Source organism: Acomys minous, assembly GCF_964271855.1.
Source record: "Acomys minous genome assembly, chromosome: 11".
Taxonomy (NCBI): domain Eukaryota; kingdom Metazoa; phylum Chordata; class Mammalia; order Rodentia; family Muridae; genus Acomys; species Acomys minous.
This window is the reverse complement of record NC_140492.1, coordinates 78689259-78700387: the sequence shown is the minus strand read 5'-3', so window position 1 is coordinate 78700387 and position 11129 is coordinate 78689259. Positions and strand designations below refer to the sequence as shown.

The following is an 11129-nucleotide window of genomic DNA, read 5'->3' as shown; positions in this document are numbered from 1 at the left end:
CAAAACACCTTGGCATGTGCTTGGCGTTTAGTGAGTAGCCAAAATGGGGTAGCTGCATTTGAGTGTTCAGTATCATCATATGAAGACTCTCACACTCACCCCATTCCAATCACTGAGGGGATCCCCATGTCCACTTTAAAGTGTCTAAGAAACACTTCCCAATATTCACCCACATTGCTGCCCGGCAAAGTTCCCTTCACTCCGCAGCTGTGTGCCGGATGCTGGTCTGTGTGAGCAGGAACAGGAAACCACCATGTCAGCTGTCTCTGGCTCGGCGTAATCAACTGTTCTGATCTTTAGAGGGAGTACCCCACGCTGCAGGTACTGGGTGTGCTCCTGCGGCTCAGTGATGCTCAGAAGCCACCAGGCACACTGGGAGGCTTTCTCAAATTAAAGATTCTGAGCTGATAATTGTGGGCACAAGGTCATGATTCTTTAAGTGGGTTTGTTCTGTTCTCTGCTGTTGGTGCCATACATAAGCCAGGGAATAGATGCGGTTGGTAAATCAATTACTCGCTTTTAATAAAGTATTGAAAAAAAAAGTGGTAAAAGACCATGTAGATCCTCTTGATGCATAAAACTGTGGAATGAAAACTTGAGGAGTTAGGAGCCCCACAGGAGACCATCAGGGCCAAAGGAGCTGGACACAGGGGGTCTGCACAAAGTTGATGCACCAAGGACAGTGCAAGCAGAGGACCTAGACCCTTTGTTCAGATGTAGCCTATGGACAGCTCATTCTCCACGTGTGTGTGTGTGTGTGTGTGTGTGTGTGTGTGTACTGACTCTGATCCTCTGACATGCATTCTGGTGCCCACAATTTGATGACTGCCCCTTGGTAGGGCGGCCTTGCAGGCACACAGAAGAAAGGGGTGCAGACTATCCTGATGAGACCTGATAGGCTGTGGCCAGACGGTAGGGGAGGAGGGGGGAGGACGGCCTCCCCTGTCAGAGGTCTAGGGGAAGGGAATAGGGCAGAAGAGGGAGGGAAGGTGGTAATGGGAATGTAAGAGTGAAGGGATAACAATTGGGATGTAATGTGAATACATTATAATAAATTTAAAAATTGGTTTTAAAAAAAGAAAATTAAGTGTGTATCTTGTGTCCCTTCCAATATCTCTGAGGACCCCCCACCCCATCCCCGTCCCTAAGGTTCTGCATCCCACAGGGGCTTAATTTCCTCTAGCCAAAAAATCATAGGAAGAGTCCCCATAAGAAAATGACTTTTACCATCTCCTCAGAGTCCTGCTTCTCACTACTGAAGAGGGCTTAGGAAGCCCTGTCTTCCTCTTTGTAACTGTAGGCGTAAGAGGAGGTTTCCTCTGGCTAGGGCGACACTATTAGGTTTGGGGGCCATATCTTCACACAAGAGATGGGGTCGTGGCTATGACTTCCAAAGCATGGTAACACCTGTTTGGAACCTTAGGTCCTCGAGTGAGGAGAGCCAAGGGTCCCCTTGGTTTCGTGAAGTCAACCTTGATAGAAGGATCTCATCACCTTCCTCTGAAGACACTTTCTTTCCCCTTCTGTGCCTTTCTCCAGTTGCACTGTGCCCAACATTGTGAGGCTGATAGAGAGGAAAGGCAGTGAAAGAGCCTGGAGAGGGCTTCACACACTGCTGCAGCCACGCACAGTGTCCCTTTAGATGCCAGAGACAGTCCCCCATGGCCACAGGTTCCAGCAGAGTCCTTTGCTTCTGCCTCTCCAGGAGTTGCTGGTCTCCACTGTGGATTCTGACAACCAGCAGCCTTGGCTGAAGAGAGGAGCGGGGGGCGCACACAGGGGGGCTCGGGCATAAGGTATCAGTGGAAGTAACTACTGGATCCTTAATAATAGTCAGCTGGCTACAGGTGGCGTTATAGTTATTATTATTTTCATTTCAGTAAAAAAAGAAAAAGACCATGGGCTAAATGGATGGCTCAGTGGCTCAGAGTGCCCACTTGATCTTGCAGAGGACCGGATTTTCATTTCGTAGCACCCTTGACCGACGGATAACAACTGCTTGTAACTCCAACTCTGGGGAGCTGGACACCTCTGGGCTCCAAAGGGACTGCATTAACACACATAACCACATGCAAAAACACAGGGGTACACACAATATAAAAAAAACTTTTTTTAAAAAAAGAAAAGTTGTTTATATGTGAGTATACGTACATGTGCCATGACATGAGTGTGGAGGTTAAAGGCTTTCAGCTTCCATTCGCTCTCCCCAGCTAATGGGCCCTGGGAGTAGGACTGAGGTCACTAAGGGGAGAGGCAAATGCCTTTACCCACTGAGTTGTCCCGGTCCCACCCGCCCTAAAGTTTCAATAGAACACAATCTGACAAAAATCATTAGATACAGATACATCTTTATTAGGTATGAGCCCTTCTCACCAGAGGCCGGAGAAGGGACTTGCAGTTCCACAGTCCCACAACAATTAAACGTCATAGCCAGACATCAAAGCAAAATGCCAAAGCATGAATGGAAGAAAGTATTGAGGACAGTGTTTTGAAACAATTTCTTACAGGCATTCTTAGAAGAAGGAGGGTTCTGCAATTTTGCATCTTATATTTAAGTTTGCTTGTAGTCTAACTGGAATCAAGGCTCAGCTGCTTGGCATTTTCTGGGCAACCATCTTTCCTGCCAGCTGAAAGAACCATCTGCTCTGCTATCTGTTAGTGCGGCCACAGAGAGGACCAGCCATGCTTACGCTCTTTAGCTGATTTCTCAAACAGCATCCTCATGGAAGTGTGGGCTATCTTCTGTAAGTTCTGGGAGGGCGAGGTTGAAAACACTGGCCCAGAACAGTGACTCTGAAGTGGGCTGGGCGTATGCATGTGGGAGAGAGATGCGTGTGTGTGGCTTGAAAACAAATGTACAATATCCGTTGGTTTAATAATACTTTATAAAGTGGAGTCCTGCAGAATTATTTTAGCTGACCAGCAGTAGCAGAAAAGCAGCAACAGGCTCACTGGAGATTTAGATAAACCTGGTTGAAAAGCATGGGCTTCGAGGTAGAGATATGACGGCACGTGAAGGATGGGTAATCAAACCAGTGTGGTCTGTTAAGTTTCTTGCCTCCAGGGTTAAAGCCAAATTGCAACAGATTTAGCATTGAGGAAAAGAAGAAATAAAGGCTGTTTTTGTTCAAAAGTCCCAGTCACCAGGAAATACTGATGTGTGCTCTGTGACGCAGGTCAGCTCTCAGGGGGCATCGGACATCAGCATGCCTGGACGGACGGACAGACAGACAGCTGCTGTCAGCATCGGGTCTGTTGGACAAACAAGAGACAAAGAACTAGATTTCAGAGTATAAGGTAGCTCAGCTTCTTCTCCCACCACCGGAACTCTCTCTCTCTCTCTCTGGTCATTTAGAGACTTTTGTTAGAGGTGCCCCTTGAAAGAGTTGCTGGGAAAACAGGGACAACACAGGACACTGAGGTGAAAGAAGACGCTGGCAGGCTCCTGCAGAGAGAGCTGGGGGGCGGGGGGGATGGCATTTCCTTTCTGTTTCATACTTAATGTCAGCCTGAGCATGTTCTAGAATAGAAGCCACCTGGGTACACTAACTGCTTTTAGTGATTTAGAACTCAGCATGAGCCCGGAAAGTTAACAGCAAACACAGTGCTCACCAGAGGAGATGCTGCAAGTAAGGATCCGAAGATGCATATTGACTATTTTAGGTCTGGAGACTCAGCTGTGTTTCTTTTCAGACCTCCTTTCTTTTGTTACTATCCTGAGTGACCACAAACAACATATATGATTTGTCAAAAGGACACATTGTTGATCTGTGTGTGAGTCAGGCAGCTTCTCAAAGTACTTTTAGGCTAAAGAACCACTACTTTTTTCTTTGATGAAAGAAAACACTTGTGTCTGTGTAAGAGTGCTTGGAAGCTTGCTAGCCGAGTGCTGGAGGACACAGAGAAGTTGGGTGTCAGGCCCCAAGGCATCCTGGTGATACTGTATCACTGAAGGTCCATTAAGAGAGAGCTCTTGGCTAACAAAAGAGTGGAGACTCCCTCTGGGTGGGGACATGACATGTCCTTATCTCCTCCCTTAAGAGTTAACCCAATTGGGCTGGCCAATCAGCCGGCTAAGGGCCTCCAGGAAGGCAGGTGCACCTCAAGGCATGCTAAGGAGATAGGAACACCACTCCGTAAGTCTGCCTGCTTTTCTCAATCATTCAGAAAAGCTCAACCTTTCCTTTTCTTCCACCGGTTCTAAGCAGCCTTCCCTCACACTTAGGTTTGCGCCTCTCACCTTCCCTCCCTGACTTCCATGTTGGCTTAGCTTAAGGGACACGGCCTTTTTCTTTTTACCGCCATGTTCCTCTTTTGGGCAACTGCCAAGATTTACAGCTTGCCCACCCTGAGGTTTTTCTTTGGATTTCTAATAAAATTGTCCGTTTGAGTCCATTCTTAAATTCTTTTATCTGTAAAGCTAGGAACCTTGAGGGGACCCTAAATCTTCTCAGCATCTGGATGATGTGCGCTAAGGAATTGATCTCCCTGTGGTTTTCTGCTGGGCCAATATCTCTTCTCGGTTTCCGATTTGGTGTTTGAGAAGTCAATAAGATCCCATATACACACAAGAAAAACACGTTGCACTTAAACCACACCCCTTCTCTGGCCTCTCTGCCCTGGCCCTGCCTACAATTTCTTATTTCCTTCCCATGTCCCTCTTTCAATCTCGCTTTCTATTTATCCCTTGGGAGTGCTTTTCTTGCTTCCTAAAATATCCTTCCTTCATCGTTAGCTGAGTCCTTGTCAGCCAATCTCTTTTGAGAAAGACCCTCTTCTGCCATCCTTGGTTGCCAAGTGCCTCCCACACACACTCCTGGCACATTGCATGACATTATTCTTTTTGCTTCAGGAATTATTTATTTCCTTGTGATATGCCTACCTCTACGGACTCTAAGTTCCATGCTATTGTGTGTGTGTGTGTGTGTGTGTGTGTGTGTGTGTTTATGTTTAGTGCTATGTGTAGTACAATACTTTGTTAAATAAAGGTACACTGAAAGGATTTCTCCCATTGGTACAATTGATCAGCAAGTGTCATCTCGCGTCCTCAAATCACCCAGAATGTTCTCCTACAGAATAATAGAAAATGGCAGCGGAATGCCACTGTCCCCCAACGCCCTGGCCCAGCCTCACCTGCACCCCCTTTATTACTGCAGAGCTCCAATCTGCTTCAGCCGGGTCGTCAGCTCCCCATTCTGTTGCATGGCAGTTAGGTCACTGCACCCACCTATGCATTCTTTACCAATGAAGACCCGAGGAACCTGCAGAACAAACAAGGCAGGATGGTTAAGGAGCCCCGTGACTGGACTGCCCCTCCGCATGCTGCCCAGCATGCTAAGCTTCATAAATTACTTCACAGTCTTCTTCTGAGAGTCTTTCGGAACAATGCTGTACTGAAAATATTGTTAGAGCTGGGTTGTGGCTCAGGGGCACAGCTCCTGGGCGTGTGCTGAATCCTCAGCCCCAGGTGGGAATGAGGTTAAAAAAAAATGTTTTCCAAATCGTGTGAGCTACAATTTTTTTTCACTTTACAGACACGTATTGAGAGCAAATTCTTATTGATGCAGCGAGACCATCAGGCTGTGTTCTGGTTTCCTGGAGTTGGAAGCAAATCTGAGACCTAATACTGAACCCCAGCCACGGGGAGCATGTTTCTTTTTCAGTGTAGGTCCAGGCTTACTAATCATTGCGTCTTCCCGTTATTAAAACACAGGTTAGTCGTCCTCAACTAAAAGACAGTACTATGATGCTTTGAGTCTCTTTTAATCCCTTGACCATGGTCAAATACCTAAATGTTCTAGCTTTGGATGCCAAGGACTTTGATCTGTTCTGGCATCCTGGCCACAAGTCACTGTACTTGCAGAATGGTCTCCTCTCTGTCACTGCCACTCCACAGGACCCTATTCAGACATTTGTCACTTGACAGTTGAAGAGGACTTTAGACTCCCTAGGAAGGAGGAAGTGCCCTTAGTCTGGCCAAGTGATTTCCAAACCAGAGATGTGACACGAAGGCTGTGGGGGATTTAGACAGGGCCTTTGCTAAGGCATGATCAGGAAGTGACAGGCCCTCAGACCACAGGGAACATAGCTGACAGACAGGGAGGGGGAAGGGCAGGCAGAGAATGTTTTCAGAGCATCCTACTTTCCTTAGAAAGTATAGAACGTCAAAGTGAATTACTAAAAATGTGAGAAGCGTGAGAAAAGAGGTTGAATTACTGTGGATAAATTCTACTAGCATTTTTTAGAGAGAGAAAAGGGGCTCCAAGGAGAACTGGGCTTTAAAAATAGAAAGCTGACAACTAAACCAAAATCCTTTTTTTGTTTTGTTTTGTTTTTTGTTTTTGTTTTTGTTTTTGGGTTTGTTTTTGTTTTTTTTTTTTTTGAGACAGGGTTTCTCTATGTCGCCTTGGCTGTCCTGGACTCACTTTGTAGACCAAGCTGGTCTCGAACTCACAGCAATCCATCTGCCTCCACCTCCTGAGTGCTGGGATTAAAGGCGAGCGCCACCACGCCCCCGGTTGATCCAAATTATTTAAACTATCTCCTTTGTCTGAGAATGAGAAAACCACCCACAGAGCCCCTTTCTGGCAGGTCAGCGTGGTAAATGTCCATTCCTCTGACCCAAGAGGGGCAGGTGGCTGTGTAGGAGATTTTGTGAAGGAAAGTGATACAATGTAGCTTCCCTTACATACAAGATAAAAATGCAGAAAGATGAGACAAGAAGCCAAAAATCTCTATGAAATGCTGGTAACCTGGTAACCTTTTAACCACTGGTCTATACAGAAGAGCTCTCAATTTCCCCCAGGGTGACAGAGGACTGGGACTCCCCACGTACACATGTCCCCACATACACACTCCTGAGCTCTTCGGAGCCTGAGATGGACCTTGAAACATGATCCAGCTGTTCCCCAGGATGGAGATTTTTGTACAGTCTGGCAAGAAGCTAGTTTGCCTGAAAGCCTGAAGGAACCTTGCCCTCCCACAGCATCTGAGGCCTGCTGGCTTAGGTATAACCTTCCAAGATTGAAAAGAAATTGCTTTATTAGCTCTATTCTGGCTACTATAAAATTTTATCGGGCTGCTTCTGTGTTGGAACACAGATGCTCCATCTTCTCAGGCAATGTTCTCTCAAGGCCTAGAGTAGCCAATCTCTTTTGAGTTTTTGCACTGATGAGCTACAGTGGCCACAATGACCTTTCCAAACATCAAATCAAGTCTCCTTTTCCTTCACCTTGGTAAGGTGAGAGAAACAGGAGCCTGCTTCCTATACCTGCTGCCCCTCAACTGGCTACTTTTCTTGGGGAACATATCACTGCCACATCCCAAACACACAATTCATTGTATTGTCTCCCCAACAAAGGTGATATTTTAAAAAGTAAGACTTTGTTTCATGGCTGTATTTCCACTATGCAGAAATGTGCTTGATACATTCTAGATGCTGAAAAATATTGGTTATATCCGGAAAAGTCATCCTATGAACATGAAGCAAAAATAAGCCTTCTCAGACAAAAAAAATGGAGGTAATTTGCTACTAAAACAGTTGCCCTGTAAGAGGCATCCAAAGTTCTATCAAAAGTTTACGAGAGACAACAGAAGAAAGCCCCAGCGTGGGTAGGGGGTACCCACAGGAAGCTCTTCTGACTCTTCAGTCTAGCTAGACTGAAGTCCACTTCTATAATCAAGTCCTGCTGAGCCCCTACCGTACACCAGTGCCCACGGGGCACACAGGGCAATGGAACAGCCAACCCTTCCCAAGTTCTCACTCTCTCCGAAGGTGAATACAGCCTTATTCAAGATCTGGACGCAACGAGTTGGAAGCATTTGTGCTTCTCTCAAAAGGGGTTCATTTGGATTTGGACCCAAGAGTCTGTTGTGGGGTGGGGGATATATATACGTGTCATGCTGCTCAGTGTACTGCATGAGGGCCTAAGTGCAGACGCTCCCCCAGCAGCCATCCAAAATTCATGCACAGCAATGCAGAACAGCGGGTGCAGGTTCCGTGAGAGACCCTGCCTCAAACAAACTAAGGTGGAGAGTGATTGAGAAACATCCTGAGGTCAGCCTCTGGTATGTGTGTACACACTACACATGTGTGTACATACACACACACAAACACACACACACATACACACACACACACACACACACGCACACATGTATACATGTGTGCTTTTGCTATTTTAATGTCAAAAGTCCACTACAAAATAGTGTTGCTCTACAAATCAATGCTAGCATTCGTTAAATGAAGAAATTTGGATTTTGCTGTTTTGGTTGGTTTTGCTTTTGTCTTTCTCCAGAACAGGTGGTGCTAAGAACAGCATTTTTCTTTTCTTTTCTTCTTCTTTTTTAAAATTTTTATTTATTTATATTTTTTGGTTTTTTGAGAAAGGGTTTCTCTGTGTAGTCTTGGCTGCCCTGGACTCACTTTGTAGACCAAGCTGGCCTTGAACTCACAGCGTCTGCCTCCCGAGTGCTGGGATTAAAGGCGTGTACCATCACGCCCCGACTAGAACAGCATTTTTCTTAATTCTGTTGTAACTGTAGCCACCTACAGATCTTTCACGCTATCTATTGATGGCTAGCTCCCAGCTGTGCTGATTAGGCGGCAATGAGTCTGGAATATGACCTGAGCATGGGCTTGTCTGAAAAGTTCCCCAGGTGATTCCACTGCCTAGCAAGCTTTGGGAAGCACTCTCCAGGAGGAGGGAGGGAGGGAGGGAGGGAGGGAGGGAGGGAGCCAGACCAGGGGCCTGTAGGATCCTCCTTTACACTTCTCTTCACTCACTCAGGGCTGCCCCCCCACCCCCCCACCCCACCCCCCACCCCCGCTTGTGACCCTGCTCCGAGACCTCATCCCATAGCAGCAAAACAACACACTTTTGGTCGGCACCGCCATGCAGATTTTTGAATCAAATAATTCCCAAGGCTTTATATACCAAGATCCCAGAAGAAATTCTTTAAGTCACATTTAAGCTCAAGTAGGAAGTGTGTTTCTGCCAACACTGCCATAAGGTACCCCTGAGAGGGACTTAAGTGAGCTTGTGTGACTGCCCTGTCAGGAGACCCTCGTGCCTCTCCCTTTGGCTATCAGTCTGTGTAAACACAATGGACCTCAGGACTATTTCCCCAGAAAGCCTGGGAAGTCCTGGTGCCAGGCAGTGGAGGAAGACACCCTCACAAGAAGAGATCTCATACAGTTCTGGGGCCCTCACCTGGACCCGGCCCGTAAACCTGCCTTCTATTTAAGAGGGGAGATGGCTCAGCTAGGAAAGTGTTTACACATCAGAGTGAAGACCTGAGTTTTATCCCCCAGAACCCACAGAAAAAGCTGGGTGTAAGCCATAATGCTGGGGAGGCTGAGATAGGAGGAACCCAGGGGCTCTCTGGCTGCCAGACAATCCAGCCCAGGCCAAGAACTCCAGGTTCAGTATTCAGTGATGAACCATGTCTCAAAAAATAAGATTGAGGGTGACTGAGTGAGTGAAGAAGTCACCCAGCGTTAACCCCCTGGCCTGTCGGGTGGCCATGAGTACACACACATACAACACGTACACACACACACACACAGGCACATACACACACACCCTAAACTTCATGAACTTGGAGGTCTCTGGACCCCTTTATTTGTTTATCTTCCCAGGGAAGCCCGGTTGAATAAGTGTCTTTTTCTCTGCTTTTCAGTGTCATGTGTCTCTTTAATTGGTATTGGAGGCAGACGGCCAAGGTTCTTGGCTTGTTGGGGCTGCCAGATCCTAGGATTTGTCCTCCACCAACGCCAGTGACAGTGAGACAAGCTCACCCTTCCAGCCCCAGAGACTGTTAGGCTGGGCATTCCCCCAGCAGCCCAGACACAAAGGAAGCCTTTACTGAGGGGAGAAAGAAGGGTTCTTTCTTAGAGAGACGCATAGTATATTTTCGGAACAGGATTCTGAAGTGCCCACTCTAATCCTGCAGCTTGGGTCACCGAGGGTTTCCCAGGCACGAACCTGTGAGATCACACAGTAAGCACAGTGATACCCAGATCTGAACAACAGCAGGCCTGAAAAAAAAAAATCCTATAATTAAGGCAGCAGAAGGGGGGAAATGGAGCATAGGGTCTATTTTTCTAGTGGGTGGAGCTAGATACAACAAGCGAGCTAGGTGATGCCTAAAGAAAGCCTAGAGATAAGAAAATGAAAGATGGCAAAGCCCACGGAGACACATGAAAACAGAGGGAAGTGTGTGTGTGTGTGTGTGTGTGTGTGTGTGTGTGTGTGTGTGTGTGTGCTGCCCTGTTCTATCACACCCAGCCGCGTGGCTGCCTCCTGTCTTGCCAGATGAACACTGTCAATTCAAAATAGTACTTAAGACAAAGCCTTCAGATGCACAGTTCCCTGCCACCAGCCCAGCTGTCACTGGCCGGGCACCACACACCAGAGTGCTGCCCACTCATTTGACCAGTGTCTTCTTCCCTCATGGCCCTCCCCCACACCCTGCTTTGAAGGACAGAGCCCTGGCAGCGGCATCCTAGAAAAGGCACAGATGTCTGCACAGCTCCCGAGCGGAAACAGCAACCCAGGAGCCGTTTCCTTAGCGTTTGAGCACACTCACTGTTCTCGCCCCGGTGAGCTGTTGTAAATAGTCTTGAATCTCACTGGTGTCGTTGGTGGCTGTGATATCCACGAATTCCAGAGCCCCTTGTTTGAAAGGCAGCTGGCCGAGGATTTCCTGGGTCTTTCTGCAATAAGGACAGGTGGGCTTGATGAACACCACCACCTTCCCAGGCTTGATCTTGCAGTTCACAAACTCCTGAGCCATGCTGACAGGCTGCGCGGCTTCCCCAGGAGGGACCCTCAGTGTTCACTTGTAAAGCACTAGTCTGGCTGTGAACCGCAGCCCAGCCAGCCGCCCTCATTTAATAAGGAACCTCCTTGGAGGAGGAGTTAACAAGTAGAGCGCTTCAGTTTTAAAGGGCCAGCCCCAAAGTCAAATCATTGTGGTATGATTCATCAGTCACTAGGCCTACGAAGACACACTTGCTGTTTAATCCGTGATAGCATAGGTCAGCTTTCTTTGTGTCCTCCGTGTTTGGGGAATGAATGTTCAACAGCAGGAATCAGAACTAAGTCACCTTCTAGGTTAGCAGAGAC

The 11129-nt window shown here is 47.3% G+C and overlaps 1 protein-coding gene across 1 annotated transcript; it reads right to left on the bottom strand.

Annotated features, from left to right (window-relative positions):
- Nucleotides 1–2331: 2331 nt before the first annotated feature.
- GLRX (glutaredoxin) lies at nt 2332–10897 on the bottom strand. The gene is made up of 3 exons (XM_084800399.1): nt 10591–10897; nt 5134–5261; nt 2332–3252 (listed from the first exon to the last, which is right to left on the bottom strand). Exons 1-2 carry the CDS (start codon nt 10795–10797, stop codon nt 5148–5150), a joined length of 321 nt encoding a protein of 106 aa, XP_084656525.1. The 5' UTR covers nt 10798–10897; the 3' UTR covers nt 2332–3252; nt 5134–5147.
- Nucleotides 10898–11129: the final 232 nt, after the last annotated feature.

Coding starts and splice junctions, on each gene's coding strand:
- GLRX (XM_084800399.1), bottom strand. CDS start 10,797: ATGGCTCAGGAGTTTGTGAACTGCAAGATCAAGCCTGGGAAGGTGGTG. Junction 5,262..10,590: donor AGCTCACCGGGGCGAGAACA/GTGAGTGTGCTC, acceptor TTTGTTCTGCAG/GTTCCTCGGGTCTTCATTGG.